General features: G+C 37.9%; 1 protein-coding gene across 2 annotated transcripts in view; it reads left to right on the top strand.

Moving 5' to 3' along the window:
* Positions 1–18,353, top strand: part of ITPR2 (inositol 1,4,5-trisphosphate receptor type 2) — a 527,727-nt gene that overhangs the window by 97,598 nt on the left and 411,776 nt on the right. For both annotated transcript variants that reach the window (XM_060024471.1, XM_060024470.1), the window contains exons 3-8: positions 7,319–7,434; positions 8,220–8,306; positions 9,942–10,100; positions 16,002–16,100; positions 16,369–16,452; positions 16,748–16,894. In XM_060024471.1, coding sequence (XP_059880454.1) covers positions 7,319–7,434; positions 8,220–8,306; positions 9,942–10,100; positions 16,002–16,100; positions 16,369–16,452; positions 16,748–16,894 — 692 coding nt within the window. The remainder of the gene's footprint in view (positions 1–7,318; positions 7,435–8,219; positions 8,307–9,941; positions 10,101–16,001; positions 16,101–16,368; positions 16,453–16,747; positions 16,895–18,353) is intronic.

The following is an 18,353-nucleotide window of genomic DNA, read 5'->3' as shown; positions in this document are numbered from 1 at the left end:
ATCATTTTATATCTCCACCAACAATGCACAAGGGTTCCAGTTTCTCCACATTCACTCCAACTCTTGTTATTTTCTGCTCTTTAAAAAAAAATTAACTGTTCTAATGGATGTGAAGTACATATATTTTTTTATGTTTTAATTTCATAAATATGGAATGTCTTCTATGAAATTACAAAGATGGGCTTTGGACAGAGATTGATCTGGATTAAGTCTTAAAACTAGTTTTGAGACTTTAGGATAGATCTTTAAAATGTTTAGAGTTTTTCTTTCTTCATTTATCAAGCTAATGGTTACCTCAGAGGGTTTTTAGAAGAATTAAATGATGGAATGTGACCACCCCTGATACGTAGGAGACACTATGGCAGTATATTATATACTTATAAATGAAAATACAAGTAAACATATATAAAATATATTATATATGTAAGTATTGTGTATGTATGTGTCTATATGTATAGACACACACATTTATGTATATATAAATTTACTTGCATTTCTTTTCTTTCAGACTTAATTTGTGTAATGGGATTTGGAGACTTGTATTTTGATTTTGGAATCAGTCTGCTTATTACACTTTCTTTTGATTATCACTGTTAATATGATAATTTGAGGATGGGAAAAATTAGTTGAAAAATTATACATTATGATGTTCTGATAGCGATTTCTACTTACGTCTAATGTAATGGTTTGCTTAATGCTAAAATTTACAACTTGACAAGAATGAAAATTAGCATTGGTACATTTGGATTTAGTTTTTCTGCCTCACTCCAACGGAAGCAAAATAGAAAGTTTCATTTGTTTCTGAGTATTTAGCCATTAATCTAGGAATCAGATAATTAATGTTTTTGAGACTAAGATTTTATAACATTCCTATTGATGTCTTACCATTAATTGTATATGCACATGTGGCGTATTTCCCATGAGAAAACATAAATGTTTCTTTTGAAGTATTACAACTCTTTTATATCTATCTATCTATCTATCTAGATATCAGATATTTATGTATCTATGGATGTAGATAGATAAAGCTATATATCAGAGGATCTCAGTTCAAGTTCCAGCTCATTTCCTTACCAACTGTGTGGACTTAAGAAGAGTCTCAGTTTCCGTCTCTGGAATATGGAGAAAATAATCCTGGCTAAATCTCAAGGGTGTTGTGAGGATCAAATGATCTTTATTATCAATATGTAGTACTCTCTGTAGTTCACAAAGTGCTCCATGGCAGTAATCTGTAATGAGCAAACCAACTATGGTATTTAAAAATTTTTTTTTGTTTGTACTTCAAAATTTTTTTTGGAGTATAGTTGATTTACAATCTGTGTTAGCTTCAGGTGTATAGCAAGGTGAAGGAGTTATACATATACATATATCCACTCTTTTTAAGATTGTTTCCCATATAAGCCAGTAAAAAGCATTGAGTAGAGCTCCCTGTGCTCTACAGTAGGTCCTTACAAAGTATGGTATTAACATCCCTGCCACCAAGGGGCCAGACAGTCACTTGTCAGGGCTTTCAAGCATGCTATGTGTGGTTGAACTTGTTCATATTTATAAATTATTTTAATCTAGAGAGTCTGTCGTGAATGACTAAGGCAACTCACTCTGAGGTTTTGCTTGTTTATCTCAGAGAAGGGAAAGGTTGGATTTTATCTCGGGCCCCTTCGAGTTCTAACATCTTCGCAGTCTACAAGCCTGTAATTACAAAAGGCCGTTTCTCTCCCTCTTGAGTAGTAAAATAGCTGACTTTTGCTTAGAGGAAGTTATCCTGTAATAATTCATGGTCGTCCAGCCATATTGGTCGTCCAGCCATATTGTGATAAATTTTAATGTTTGCTAACAACCGCAATAAATTTTCTTTGGCCTTTGTAACATTCTAGAGGACACTTTGCCTCTGACATACCCTCTCTGTACTTGCTTTTGACTATGACCAAAGGAGTAGATGTTTGGTTTGAAATTTCCATGCATAAACAAAACACACTCCTTTTAAAAACACACTCTAAACATGAAGAGTTCTATACACACACTGTATTTCAGGATGCATTTCTTAGAGAAACTGAAGAACAAAAAGAGAGCTACAGTTATATTTTTGGCTAATGAATGTGTACCTCTCCCCTGACCAACTCTGAATTCTAATTGCTGGTGTCTAGTGGCCCCTTGTCTGCCTGTCCCTGACCCTAGGGAGAGTTTTGTTACCACTTTCCAGTTTATCATTGGGAAGCTTCTGTTGTCTTCATGGAATTCTGCTCCATCCTGTTTATATGAAAAAGAGAAAAAGGAAAGCTCCTCCCTCCTCACCTTTCTCCATGTGGAGATAATAAAGCCCTTGGCAACCACGTTCCCTGTAATCAGTATGAGATAATTTTACAAGCTACCATGGAAGAGCCTGCTTTGTGACAGGCATTTGCTGATGGTTTAATTATGTCTTGCCTCATTTAAATCTTACAACATCTGGGGAATTCCCTAGCGGTCCGGTAGTTAAGACTTTGCCTTCCAAAGCAGGGGTGTGGGTTCGATCCCTGGTCAGGGAGCTAAGATCCCACGTGCCTTGGGTCCAAAAAACCAAAACCACAAAAACAGAAGCAATAGTGTAACACATTAAATAAAGACTTTAAAAATAGTCCACATCAAAAAATTAAAAAAAAAATCTTACAACATCTTTTGGAGGGAGGAGAAATGAAACAAAGTTTTCTTTCCACCATTACCAAAGGAAATTGCTGGCAGCTACATAACTTGAACATCCTATATAATAGCCCAGAATGGAGTCCTATAGTCAATTTCTGGGGTGCAGAAGCTGCCTTAGATACAAATATTTTAGGAAGTACTTGTATACATACAAAGCAAAACGTTTCAGAACTATTTAGTGAGGTATTGTGAGTGGAGGTTTAGACTGGGTTCTTTCCAGACGTACATGGAATCGCGTGAGAAAGTTAGTTCTTTGATTTACAGGGTTATATACCATGGATTATGTGCTCCACACCATTTGAATGGCTTTCATATTTCTTCCCTCCACTAGCATTTATTCGCAGGTTAAAGATGCCAGCAGATCTTTTAGTTTAACACGAGCACTTCTGGGAGGCTTGGTTTCCTTCCACGGTTGTAAAAAACCAGTTCTAATTCTGAGACATTGTTTTTAGCATATTGCCCGATTGAACATAGCCCATTTTGTCGAAGTTCTAACATTTCCTAAACTTATGTAATTCTGTGAAATTGCTGGCCATAGTTCTTAAGGTTAAGCTTTTAAAAAATTTAACTCAAATTACTTCCTTCTCTTTGTGCTTTTGGTGTTTGCTCTATGAAGCAAATCTTGCCTTTTTTATTATTCTTTGAGTCTTGAAATGCTGAAAAGATTGTTGTTACCTAGTTAATAAATGACACTGAGCAGGTTTCTAATTAGAAAACCCCCCCCAAGACCTTTTCTCCTAGCAGTTTATACATCTCTAACTTTAGAGAATGAGCTGACTAAGGGATTCTAGAGAGCTAGTTCTAGAAGCAGGGTGAGGAGCTCTGGGTTCCTGCATGCCAGAGAAACACAGGCTTTTCGTCAAAGACTGCATCCATGCCGGCGCTAGTGATTGCTTCTGCATATTTTAAAAGATATTAAAAGGTAATGGAGATTCACCCTCTGCTCCCTGCCATGCTGTTTCAGGGAATTCAAGAACTGTATAAAAAAACACATCGTGGTATCTTAAAACAAAGGGGCGAACACCTTGTCACGAATTGGGCACTTTTGGGTTATGTTTGTGTTTAATCCAAGAACTCTACTTATTGAAGCTCTTTGCTGAGAGCTCTGTAAGGGTTTAGTCACCTCTCAGTGAAACTATCGCTGAATGAATGAAGCAATATTGATAATAATACCTTACATTTAATATTTATAATAGGCCTTTCAAGTTCACAGAGTAGTTTCACAGATTCTCTTTTTTGCGCATCTCAGCAGCCCTATGAACTAGGCGTGGCAGGTATTATTAATGCCTTTATTATGTAGTAAATTTAGAATCAGACAAGATACGCGACTAGTCCAAGACCAGTAGATTTTTAAAAAAGTTTTCCAAAGGAGGCAGAGAGAGAATCACACACACACACACACGCATGCACACACACACACACACACACACACACACACACACCCCCGTCAGAATCACCACCACCACAAGCATTTTTACAGACATCTGCATGCCCTAGGTTCCCTCCTGTCAACCAAAATACTCCTGTGATATTAGTTGCCACACAGAAACAGATCGTTTATTTACAGAATGAGATGCCTCCTGGGGAGTGTTGCTGAGGAGAGCCATACAGCTGAGGCCCTGAAAATGGAAAGGGCTGTGGAAATCTAAGCCTTAGTGTCTCAGAGGGAGTGGATGGAAGCCTGTTTGGCCATCCTCACTCTCTCTCTCCCTCGCCCTTCCCCACCCCACACTAAGAGATAAGACGAAGCCTGTTGGTTCTACTGCTTTGTTTTTAAATCTACAGCTACCCTAGAACTCCCATACGCCCAGATTCAGATCCTCCCTGGCTCTCATCACACTGGCAGTTGGCTTTTGTGCTGGGTTTCTTGCCTCGTGTTCACATCATCCTTCACGTGCTGTAAGAGCTGAAAACCCTGTATAAGAGTTCGCATTTTCCCTGGGATGCAGTGCATACTTCTAACCTAGAACATGGCACTCTGCAGAGGCTGATTTCAGCCAGCCTCACCGATTTCATTTCGCAGCTGGGGCTGTCGTTTTTTGGCACGGTTGGCAGGTCCCTGGGCATTCTCCTTCGCTGCCCTTGTACCGGCCATGGGCTCTGGTTGGGACGCCCCTCCCCTCTGAGCATTTGAACCCTCTTGCGAATGTGCTGAATTAGTATGGGTTCTTTAACACTTGACTTGTGCCTTCTTTTTTGGAAGACTTTTCTGGCCTCCCCTAAAGAATGTGAAAGGTCAGATTCATCTCTGAACCACACAGCACCTTCTCCAGAGCCCCATTGAAAAACTTCAGCCTGTTTCACCCGCTAGACTGAGAGCTTCTGAGGACAGGGTCTGAGCCTTACAGCACCCAGAGGCACAACCTAAGCATTAAACCTTAGTTGGCTGGATGCTTAACTTCGCTTCACAATCACTTTAGCTATGATGACGAGGATCACGACACCCAGTTTCTTTCCTAGTTACCTAAGGATACCACTAGTTAGGAGTGCTACTGGTTGGTCTAGAATTTAGGACAAATATTTTCTTTGTCAAAAGACCATTTCCTGGGCTTCCCTGGTGGCACAGTGCTTAAGTATCCGCCTGCCAGTGCAGGGGACACGGATTCCAGCCCTGGTCTGGGAAGATCCCACATGCCGCGGAGCTTCTAAGCCTGTGCGCCACAACTACTGAAGCCCGCGCTCTAGAGCTGGTGAGCCACTACTGAGCCCGCGTGCCACAACTACTGAAGCCTGCGTGCCTAGAGCCTGTGCTCTGCCACAAGAGAAGCCACCGCAATGAGAAGCCCACGCACCTCAACAAAGAGTAGCCCCTGCTCGCCACAACTAGAGAAAGCCACGTGCAGCAACGAAGACCCAATGCAGCCAAAAGAAAAAAAAGAAGAAAAAAAAAAAGACCATTTCCTAATGAACTTAATTAGGAATTTGAAGTAATGGAGAAGAACACATTTTTTTTTCTCTTTTCATAGTTAAAGGAAGTCAGAAGTAGAGACTGCAGATTATAGAGTTCAGTTCTACTTGAATATGGACTTGTGTTTTTGCTGCACTAAACAATGTAGAGTTTGGCCACTTGCCTGATACAGGACAGTCTAAGTAGCCTGCTGTATTAAATTGGGAGTACTCTTTTGGAGCTATCTGTAAACAACCTCTATATGTGTGCTTGAAAAATTGTGTATTCTCTTTGTAGATACTAATATATGGAAATATTTTCTAGGGTTAATTAAATATGTTGTCAAGAAAAACAGTTTTCAGGTCCAGTTATTTGGTTTCCACACCGTTGTTCTAAGTGATGATTCCTGTAACCTACTGTAATTCTAACAGTCTCTCAACCAACTTTCAGCAGTTAGAAGGTGTCTGTTTTCTGTTGGTTATAAAATCTTTACTCATCCACATAAGTAACTTTTAGACCAGAAGTTAATAATGTTTTCTATAGCTTTGTATGTGTAGGTGGGAGGTAATCAATAGAACTTGTGTTTATAATTACAAGCTATAGGAGAAAAGTCATTATTTCTTCTGACTTTGAAAAATTCCTTAAAAAATTTATGGTCATATTTCTTGGTCATGTGTGCCATTAGAACCATAAAAAAGTGAGATATGAAAAGAGGTCGTCTCATTTAATTTTATAATTAATTTTAAAGAGAATAAAAGAATGAGTGCACATATAGTATAGTCAAGAATGTGGCTAAAATGTATGTTTGAGCTGACTGAGTTTTATTTTTGTGAAACATGCTTGAAAAATGGGAATGATTGTAAATATTAACACATCGATCAAAACAAGGTAAATTTGTTACATAGAATTCTTACAATTTTTTGTGAGAAAAATGAAAATAATGTTTAGATCTTCTATGTCAATACTCCTTTATTATAGAATATTCGGAATTGACCTTTATTCTAGATTGTGTGTTATCCACTCCACAAATGTACAGAATCATTAGCATATGAAGGCCTTTGTTTAGTCAAACTTTCATTTTCCTCATTAAACAGAAAAAAAATTTGTTTTTTGACTTAGAGATATCACTAACTATATTATTCCACTATGATTTCCTAACTTGATATTTAGTAGTAGAGTTAGGACTATAATCTTGATTTAGTTTTTTTTGTTTTGCTTTGTTTTTCCCTTATAACATACTGCGTCTCAGATGTCTACACCATGTTCACCCCAGGTATGTGGAAGCTTGGGGAATAGATGACTGAAATGCGACTGCTTGATTACTGTGGTTGTTTCTACTTCTTCCATCACTTTGGCTGTCAAAGATACATACCATGAATAAGTAATTAATTGTGCAAGGTCAGATGAGGCAGTGAAAGGCACTAATCTCATTCTATTGACTGTCTAAGTCCAGGCACCTTATTATAATTAAGAAGTGCTTTATAATGATTACATTGGTTTGATTTCTTTATAAATCACGCCAGCTGTGATTTCCTATAAATTAATGAAAAAGAAGGTATTTTAACAGGCTAAATGATTATTTAAAAAGGATGTTATAGGGATAATTTAACAGTTGACTGGAGGATGGGCTAGATGATGTTTAAATGTTATTTATACTCAGGGATTCCGAGATTCCAATGCTAGGCTATAAGGGAAGTCTAAGAAATGCTGGTCTCCTTAGTTACAGTGTTTTTGTTTGTTGGTTTGTCATAGACTGCCTCTTTAAGGTGTGCCCTATGAACCGATATTCTGCTCAGAAACAATATTGGAAAGCCAAGCAAGTTAAACAAGGGAACCACACAGAGGCAGCCTTGCTGAAGAAATTACAGGTAAGGGCCAGCCTTCCATCTGTCTGGTTTAGGCTAGGACAAGTACAGCAATAACAAAAGATCTATTCTGTAGCTTAGTGATTTCACTCAATACACTGAGATTCAGAATAGATGTGGCAACACATTAAAAGCGGAAAGGACTTTAAAGTTACAGGGTGTGGCTACTGATTTCCTGGAATGTAGGTAGTGCATTTCTGCTGTTTATTCAGGTGTGCCACACTAATTCAGATATTCACATCACACTGAAAGCCAGTCCAGAATCTCTGCAGGAATACCAAATCCAGTTGTATTTTACTTGACATAGTACCTAATTTTTTTGAAAGACTATTGGAAAAACATTGAAAGTCTGTTGTTTCTGATCTGGGCTCTGTGGAAATTTAATAGAACTTATTTTGTGTCATTAAAATTCCTGTTACTTTTGAATTGAAACTGAATCTTGAGGCTTTTGAAATTTACCTACTATGTTTGGTTTCTCTAGCAATACTCCTTCTGAAAATAATTTTATAAGACCAAAGTGCCTAGTACTTTTCTGAAATTTCCAACATAAAAGCATCTCAATATATTTTGGGCTACATTTCAGCATTAAAATGAGAGATTTTTATCGCACATTATCATCATGTATTTAATTATTGCCCCTCTTTCTCCCGAAGCACCAAGAGCAAAGCAACCCGCCTATTTTAGTCTTGGTTGTATTCTTTGTTCCTAAAATAAACCTTATTTCTTTGTCAATTATTGTGTTCTGTTTTCTATGCTTCCACACTAAATATCTGATAATCAATTTATAGCATGCTGCAGAACTGGAACAAAAACAAAATGAATCAGAGAATAAGAAGCTGTTGGGAGAAATTGTGAAATATAGTAATGTTATACAAGTAAGTGTCTATTTACTTTTGCTTAAAAGGGGTGAATATTTTATGGTTAATTTGCATTTGGTAGGAATGCCAACCTGCCTTAAAATTGGGGGATACAGTGGTTTGTTCTTTGGTGGGAATTATACAGTGTGATATTTTCTGTTAATATTCAGCACACCGTTCTGTATGAATAAATCTGGTGCATACACATAAAGAAGTGAGCTGATCCGGATGTACGCACAAGTTATTAAATCAAAAGGAAGAAAATGGGGAAAACCTGTAACAAAAGAGTCCTTTAGAATTAATGGGACTAACCTGTAACAAATGAAGCTTTATGTTTTCATTTTGTAGGGAGGAAAGTTTTCAAATTGTACTTTTAGATGGGAACTGTCCTTGAGGTATTAGCTCTTCCATTTCAATTAGTATACACACTGATTTCTCTCAGCAGCATTTCTTTCTTGTGCTTCACTTAGATCTTTTAGCTTTTTACTCGGGTAGTTGTGAATGCCCCACCTTGTTCCAAAAAGAATGTAAGGCATTTTCAAAAATACATTCCACATAAGATAAAATATTAATAGAAATAAATAAGGCAACTGGATCAAAGGGAAAATAATGATTGCATGAATAAAATGAAGTCAAGGGTGAGGCATGTTTATAAAATCCATGCTGTAAAGGCTGATAAACTTTGGCTGGAAGCCTTTTTGTTGCTTGAGTAGCTATAAGGGCAGTGTAAAATATTACAGCATTCACATAGAAGGTCCGTACAGAGAGCTAGGTCAGAAGTTTGGAAGCACAAACATTCCCCGGAAGAAGACCAGAGAACTGTTTCTCCAATGAGCTCTCATAAAGAGGGCACTGTTTAATATAGTAAACAATGGCCTTAACAACTTCCTTACTGTAAATACTACAATGAGGTGTTTCATAGAGCTGTTTCAAAAAATAACATCCCCTGATGTTTTGTTATCGGCCAATGGCAAAGTGTCAGAGCACAGGACTGGCAAAGCGGTTCTCTGATGGTACAAGAGGAGAGCCCTGGGTCTGCGGCTCCCTGGACGTATGAGTTAATCTAATGATAGATTGTGTGATACCTGTGGCTGCATGTCCCTTGGGCTTCTGCCCTCATCTGAGAAGGAGTGGGATTGCGTCCTCTTATGGAAGTGGCAGAGTTTATTTAGGATGGGCAGGCTGTCTCCGCACCCAGGGGGTGAGGGCTGTCTGCAGGCAGGGGTGGTTAATAATACTAAGTGGGTAGGTGCATTATTACAGGTCCTCGGTTATTCTTTAATATGTTCTGTTTTTGTGGCCAGGCAGGGATTGAGAAAGAATGTAGTTTGGGGGGACCTCCTGGTCTCCTTTGGAAAGCTTGGGTTTATCTTATTATTTATCAGTAGATGAAAATCATTCAGAAGTGTCCCCTGGTTTGTTTTCCTTATGTGCTCACTTCATTATGAAAGAGAATTGGGGATGGAGGTGAGGAGGAACCCAAAGAAAGTCAGCTTAGAAAGATGGTGACTGTGGAGTCTGGAAAGAACTTCTTTGTTTAAACTCTATCCCGAGCCGTGTTATGTGGGCACATGATATAAGTATAAACACATATATGCAATTAGCAGAGGAGACCAAAGAATAAAGGCGGTAATCCATATCTTTCTTCTACAGCTACTGCATATAAAAAGCAACAAGTATCTGACTGTCAACAAGAGATTACCTGCTTTACTGGAGAAGAATGCCATGCGCGTGTCCTTGGACGCTGCAGGAAATGAAGGGTCTTGGTTTTATATTCATCCCTTCTGGAAGCTGAGAAGCGAGGGTGACAATGTATGTAACTATAAGATTAAGAGAAAAGCAGCACATTCTTAAAGACTGTAGCTCTTAGTAGTAGAGAATCCAGAAAGTGCAAAGAAAACAGATATAGTTTTCAATCTTCAACATATTATTTTTATGTTAATTTCTTTAATAGGTTGAAAGCATTTATTTATAGTAAAAATTATGCTCAGGAATCATAAAAAGACAAAGATCAGATTAATTTAAAAACATCTTCCAGCCAGAATTTGTGTGAAAGAATTTAAGAACGTTAATCTTGGCTGAGACTTTTAAGGGAGAGAGAGGCAGAGTTTGCTTCTCGGCCTGTTCAGGAGGGAGCATGGCTGTAAGGAAAAAGCTGTGTTGCAGAAGATGGAGTCTATTCCTTTCAATTAATAGAGTGACACAGCAAATCATGACAATATGTCATTTACTGCCTCTGTAGCCAGTTGTTTGCAGTCTGTACATCTTAATAGATGTGTAATGAATGAGGAGCTATAGATTGGCAGTAGCTCATTGACGACAATACTTAAATACGTTGTGGAATGCGAGCGTGTTGTAGCATGTGAATTTTAGTAGTTGCTAAAATATTTTCCTGCTACTTTAGAGCAGAGAAAATAAAATTATGTGCAATGATTCAACAGGATCAATAGTTAGATATTTTTGTGTGTAATAAATGAAGTAGCAGGTGACAGTCCCTGGCACATGGAAGATGCTTAATAAATTCTGGTTGACCCCAAATACAGAATAACTTTCATAAATAGACGACTTTACAGATATTGGGTCAGGTGATGAAGAAAAATAGTTGAGATTAAAAAAATTAACATAAAAATTCAAAGCAATATAAAAGTGTAATTATTCTGACAGTTCTCTCAATCAATACTGTGATGACATTTTAAAATGTATTGGGGCTTCCGTGGTGGCGCAGTGGTTGAGAGTCCGCCTGCCGATGCAGGGGACACGGGTTCATGTCCTGGTCCGGGAGGATCCCACATGCCGCGGAGTGGCTGGGCCCGTGAGCCATGGCCGCTGAGCCTGCGCGTCCGGAGCCTGTGCTCCGCAACGGGAGAGGCCACGACAGTGAGAGGCCCGCGTACCCCCCCCCCAAAAAAAATCATTAAAATGTATTGGCTGTTTCTTGTCTTAGAAATGTCTTCTGTTGTAGTGAATCTATTTTTTCCAGTGAATTTTGAAGTCCAAATTCAATTCTACGGGATGCAAGCTTCATGGTTTAATTTGGTTAATAAGTTATCTGATGATATCCTCCTTAGGTAAGGTTTGGGAGAAGCATGGCATGTAGAAATGTAGTGCACTTTAAATCTTGTGTTGGATTTCTTAAAAATAAGTTCTCTTTTTTTTTTTTTCCTTTTGGCATCAAGTGATGTATGCTGTGAGCATGACATATATTTTAATTTCAGTAGGTAGTTAATTACAATCAACTCTCAATTATTCGGGGACTGGTTATGCAGTTTATGAACAACCTGTGTGTTTGGATGCCCTGTTTTGTAATGCTCGTTCCCTTCTCCAGCGGGGCCCCCCGCCTCACTCCCACTGAGTACGGTCCCTGTTGGCAGGTGGTCAGTGAATTTCAAAACAAAATGTCAAAACAAATAAAACCTGAACTCAAGCTCTAAAGGAATGTGATGAAATGATTGGATAAATTGGGACCTGTGACTAGCTGTGGATTTTATTAATTAATTCTGTCTAGTTTTCCGTTCTATCTATTCCTTTCCCTGCTCCCAAATGCCTTTACAGGCTCAAAGAGAGTTGAATGTAATGAACTATTTCAAATAATTAGTTGTATTGGGTTGTGGGGTGGGGAACAACCTACCACCCAAACATTCCATCTTGGTTAAAATGGACAATGTAATTGTTAAGTGCGATGTAGAGATCCTCCTTATATAGATGTACTCTATAAAGCATGGCTAAAGCAACCTTACACACTGCTTTTTGCTGAAATAGCTCACTGTTTTTGCTCGCCACTGTGTAGCTTTTATGTGTGATTAAAGTTGCTGTGAAAACATAAGCATATCCACAGCCCTATATTTGCCATGTAAATAATTGTATCGTAATGGTCATTTTCTTTGCCAGGAATCGGTAGCATTTTTCTAAAATATAAGCCTACTGTATTTTATTGAAGGCAATTGGAAACACTGTTATTTCATAACAAGTGGTTTAATTACTGTTGATTTTCTTTAAAAACATATTAAACTTAGGGGAGGAAATTGCAAGGTTTAAAGGACTTTAAAATTCCTATTTCACTATTTAGCAATTAGTTAAGTTGCGATTTAGGTTATAAGTATCCACAAGATGTTCAGTGACCAAAATGAAATGTAAGAATGAAGCTGATGATAGTCTGGGGAGAAAAATGCTTGTATCCTCAAAAATCAGTTGTTTCTACTGTTTAAGGACACCTTTGTCATTTATCTTATAGAATTTCGGGGTGGATAGTTTTGGGGGGAAAATAGATTCATGGATACCTCAGCTGTATAGAAGTCCTCACTTGCTGTTGCTCAGTTAGAAAGTCACTGGGGACAGCCTTGAGCAGAGTTCATAAATATTTCATTTTCATTTATCTTCCCATGATTGAGTAGTTAATTTTTCATTTAAAACTGATCTAAGAAGGCCTTAGTTCTTTACATTGGTGGTAGATTTTAAAGGGGAGAAAAGGCCAGATATTCTTTCAATCAAGAAAAAAACCCAACCCTTAGGGAAAGAGTCTCCTTAAGTAGATAGCAAGTAGATTTTGCTGTTTTGCAAAACTAGACCCCTTGGAATTCTGGTGAAGGTGGACTCGATCCCTGGTGTTTTGATTTCTATTGCAATGTTCTTTTCACCACATCAGGTGCCACTTCAAAAGAAGGGTAGCTGCCAGTGGCATTACATTGCTCTTCATTTTCGGTAAAATCCCACCGTGAATCTTACATGGCTGTTAACGTAGAATCAACAGACGTGCTTTTGGAATTGCAGGTTTTTTAAATGTTTGTGCACTAGGGTGAATGTGATATGGCAGAAAATTCAAGTTCTGCTTTAAATATGTGACTTCTCAGAAGGCATCTGACCCTATCAGTGGATCAGGCTCCATGCCTGTACTCGTCTGAAAATATTACCAAGTTCCATATTTACCAAGTTATCTAAGTAGATGTGAATTCCCTGAAAATAGAGACTATTTATTACACACTTTTGTGTTATTCCTGGCACTTCTTACCGTTCTTTTTATATCTTATGATTAGCATCTTGTCCATTTCATTTGTAAGTTTTATTCAGCGTGGGTAGTCAAAGTAACTCTTGTCAAGAACAAGACCTAGGACCTGGAAATTAGTGAATTAATGCTAGATTCTCCTTATGAATACCATTCTTATGAATCCGTGGAGTTGGTGACATTTTGGCTATATGGCTAGTCTCTTAAAATTATATAAGACTTTACAGGTGGTGTTTTGAGGTAAAACTAACTTTGGGATTGGCCCAAAGCATACAGACAGCTATAATAAACAGTAAGACTTAGAGCAGTGAATATAGGTGCAGTCAAAAGTATTCTTTTAATTGGAAAGAAATAGCTAAAATATGTCATTATATTTAGCAACTTACTGGCTAATATTTGTATGGTACAGATAAGAATGACAGTGAACCAAATCGAATTGTTCTTTAAGAAATTGGAAGACCAGATATAGCCCTGGCAGAATGTGGTATCGAGTCCCAGTGTTTAGGGTATGGAAGACTACTCAGGCTTCTACATGATTCTGAGACTTGCCTTGGTGTCATGTGCAATAACACATGTTTTTGTTTTTCGAGGGGATGTTGAAAATATGTCTATGTCATGTTGACTTTTATTTTTTGTTTATAATTTAATTGTTTAAAACAGGCAACAATTCATGGTTCAAAGATAGAAAACAATATAAAGATATATCGGGAAACGTCTCTTTCTTATCTTTTTTTTCATGTCCTCAATTCCCAGTTCTTTCTTTTACAGTTTACCACTGGGAGAATTTCTTATGCGTACACTCCTACTCTCTTTCCCTTTTTTATACAAATATAGGCCAGTTCTGCCCCCTCATCCTCTCACTCAACACAGTTTCTTTATGATTTTTCCTTATCTGGACATATAAAGAGTTTCTGTGATGGATATTTTGAGTCACAGCATCTGCCTGATTATGGACTTGAAAGGCAGGATGGTGAATAGAGACCAGTCCTGTAAATAACAGAAGCTATTCCTGCAAACTAAAGGATAACCTTCTGTTGCTCCATTAATGAGCTTGAGGCTTCTCTGTCACATTTAAATCTTCAGATATAGTTTGTGCCAACAGTACTATAGGTGAATGTAGACTCCGGTGTATAATTTATTAAAGGTTAATTTATATTAAAAGTGTGAAATTGTGTTCCTTAAAATCTTGGTCTAGGTTCAGATCCAGGGAGAAGAAGTCCTGTCTGTTTTTACTGTCTGAGTCCTAATTTGTTTTTCAGTTGTCTACTAATCTACTCTAATATTCAGTTGATATGAAATATGCAGAGGGAAGGTGTTGGTTTTCATTTCTGAGATGGTGGTGAGCAATTCTCTGAAGGAGAGTGTAGGTAACTACAGTAATAAGTCTTCTAGCAGAACCTAACAACAAAAGTAACTTGAATAACTATAAAATAACTGTTCATTATTATCATTAAGAAAGCACAACTTAATTTCCCCACAATTTGAGATATGAATAAAAATACTTGAAGATTAAGCAGACATTGTTAATGATAGCATAAATAAAAAATCAACTTAGACTTACTTCTTTAGAGCACTTTTCCCATAACTGATTTTAATTTTTATCTAAAAATGAGCACGAACCTATTTGCAGGGCAGGAATAAAGATGCAGATGTAAAGAATGGACATGTACACACAGTGGGGGGAAGGGGAGGGTGGGGTGAATTGTGAGATTAGGTTTGACATAAACACACTACCATGTGTAAAATAGATAGCTAGTGGGAACCTGCTATATAGCACAGGGAGCTCAGCTCGGTGCTCTGTGATGACCTAGATGGGTGAGATGGGGGGTGGAGGGAGGGAGGTCCAAGAAGGAGGGGATATATGTATACATATAGCTGATGCACTTCATTATACAGCAGTAAATAACACAACATTGTAAAGCACCTGTACTCCAATAAGAAAAGTGAGATAAAAAAATGAGCACCAGGTTTAAGGAGCAATATTAGTGTTGGATGTTTAAGACAAAAGTGAACCATTTGCCCAAGGCCCAAACTGTAAATGTATTCCTAGAGGGTCATACTGGATTCTGCATTCTCTGAATCCGGATGACATTAGAATGTTTAATAAACTTCTGAGACTATAGGGAAGATCAAATATAATAGATTTGTTTTTAATTCTGGAGATAATACAAATGTATAAGGTTTCCTACTTGCACTTGAAGTGATTCTAATATTTAGGCAGATTGGTTTATTTGTGGTGGGTGCATTCACTCTTTGTATCTCCTGTATACATGGCATCAGACCTGGTGTGGAGGGATGCTGACATATTTATTGACATTAAGAAAGCTCTAACTGAAATAGGAGACCAATAAGAAAAGGATCTAGGGACTTCCCTGGCAGTCCAGTGGTTAAGACTCCACGCTTCCACTGCAAGGGTTGTGGGTTCGATCCCTGGTCGGGGAACTAAGATCCTGCATGCTGTGCGATGTGGCCCAAAAAAAAAAAAAGTATCTATACCAGCTTTATGAATCCAGACTGATAGGCACTGTGGGACGTGATTATATAATCATTTATCAGAAGATATTTTACCTCGAAGAGAAAAAGAATTAAAATGAAGGATAAATGGGTCAAATGTTAGGTCAATGACGAGGACTTCTGTGCAGTTAATTTTAGCTTCAGGTATAGCACCACAGACCCATGCACTGTCTCAATTGCAACTTATTTCTGATTCCCAGATTGTTGTTGGAGATAAAGTTGTTTTGATGCCCGTGAATGCAGGACAGCCACTACATGCCAGCAACATAGAGCTTCTCGATAATCCAGGGTGTAAAGAGGTAAGTTCAGGAGGAAAGAAAATGAATTTGTTGATTTTCTCATGAGAGGGTAAAAAAAGTCCCATAGTTTCATTGTTTCCATAAGCATAAGCCCAGTTATGCTAATTACTATTCCTGAGGTACATGTAGATTTCAGATGGTCCTTTGAAGATATTTTTTGACATACATACCAAAGTTGTTCTTTCTGCTCCTTCTACTAGTTGAAGTAGTAATTTCTGGTATAAAGTTGAACCTGCAGTCTTATAACTTAATGTTTCTTCATTAATAGGTGAATGCTGTTAATTGCAACACTAGCTGGAAAATTACTCTATTCATGAAATATAGTTCCTATCGAGAGGATGTACTAAAAGGGGTAAGTATGCGCTACCTAGACATTTACTGGAAGAATTGAAGGTAGTCTTACTGAGCTTCTAGATGCAAAACCTGTGTATTCACTGAGGTTTGAAGCTTAGAATGTGACTATAAACCTTAAAACTCACATTGGGTTTTCCCTCCTGTATTTGGAAACGTACATTTATGCATACTCATTAAAAGCCAAGTGTTAGCAGAAGTCCCAGAGCAACAAAACTATAGAGAGACACCCACTTCTTATGTCTATTTGTTCAAACTTTTGTTGGAAATATAGTTTTCTTGACCTGTTTTTCTAGGGTGATGTTGTTCGATTGTTTCATGCGGAACAAGAGAAGTTTCTGACTTGTGATGAATATGAGAAAAAACAGCACATTTTCCTTCGTACAACTTTGCGTCAATCAGCCACTTCTGCTACCAGTTCGAAAGCACTCTGGGAAATAGAGGTATGTAAATATTTTCTGGCTTTTAATAAATACTTATATCAATAAGACAAGGTCACTAGGCTGGCTGGTTTATTGTTATAAGCGTCATTTGTGATAGACCCATAAATCGGTAATTTTGGTGAAGCCACTTGTACCTCTTTACTGCTGTGACCAGCTTGAAATGTTGCTATACTTCCTTTACCTATCTTCTCAGGGGCATCTCTCTCTCTCTGTCATTTAATAAGGGCATATATATGATTTAGCTTTTTAAAATTCCATCGTGAAGTGTTGAATGGTACTGGGGTTGAAATGGAGTGAGGAGGACTCACTGTAAGTGAGGATCTGAAGGGCACAGTCACTGAAATGAACCTCTGTGTCTTCTGGGGATGCCGTTTCTATTGGAGCGAGGAGACCCATAGTTAAGAATTCATCGTCCTTTAAGAGGTATTTGCTTAAGTGTGCCAATATGATAGAGTAATTAAGAAAATGTAAGATGGATTTTTCTTTAAAAGACCTTTCTGTACCAGGGAATAGATAAGATATACGTAGTTAACTGCAAACAACCTGATAAGTTCCATCTTGATTTTTTTGTTTGTTTGTTTTGCGGTACGCGGGCCTCTCACTGTTGTGGCCTCTCCCGTTGAGGAGCACAGGCTCCGGACGCGCAGGCTCAGCGGCCATGGCTCACGGGCCCAGCCGCTCCGCGGCATGTGGGATCCTCCCGGACCGCGGCACGAACCCGCGTCCCCTGCATCGGCAGGCGTCCTCCCAACCACTGCGCCACCAGGGAAGCCCCGATAAGTTCCATCTTGATTTAATGGAAATCCAGACCCTACAGCAGTGGTTCTCAACCATTTCAAATTCATCACACCTCTTTTACAGCATATATTTTGTTATCTTTCCTTTATGTATGAAAATGAAAGTCATATTTAATATTATTTTATAGTCTCATGATTAAAAGTTAATAAAATGCCCAAATCCTAATATAAAGGAGAAACAAAAGAAAAATAATTTATATAAAACAATATGTATTTCAACATCTAAGTACCTACTTTAGAAGACAAAATATTTATATCTATCTTCGATGGATACATTTGGATTTGAGAGAAGTAGAAGAAGAGGATCAGAAGACATTCTGTACAAGTACAGGAAAATGAAAGAGCAGAGGTAGATGTGTGCCATCGCATAATATCTAGTATTAGGTGAGGTAATAACAGAATAGACTTATTTGTATGTGATTTAAAAAAAAATCGCTATAATTGAAACAGGGATAATGAGGCAAATTCCAAACTATTGAAACAGAGAAAGTGAGGAAGTATCATGTTTATGCAAATGAGCTGAGCCTTAATTATAAATGAAGCGTCAAAATAATTCTCTAAGTTATGACATGGTTTAGAATAGAGATGAAATAGCACGAAAGCATAGCTTTTATCTTGAAACCCCACTCATGTTGAGGCATACTTTCAGTCTCTAGCATTCA

Source organism: Delphinus delphis, chromosome 11, assembly GCF_949987515.2.
Source record: "Delphinus delphis chromosome 11, mDelDel1.2, whole genome shotgun sequence".
Taxonomy (NCBI): Eukaryota; Metazoa; Chordata; class Mammalia; order Artiodactyla; family Delphinidae; genus Delphinus; species Delphinus delphis.
The sequence above is the reverse complement of the archived record's forward strand: the minus strand, read 5'-3'. Positions and strand labels throughout refer to the sequence as shown.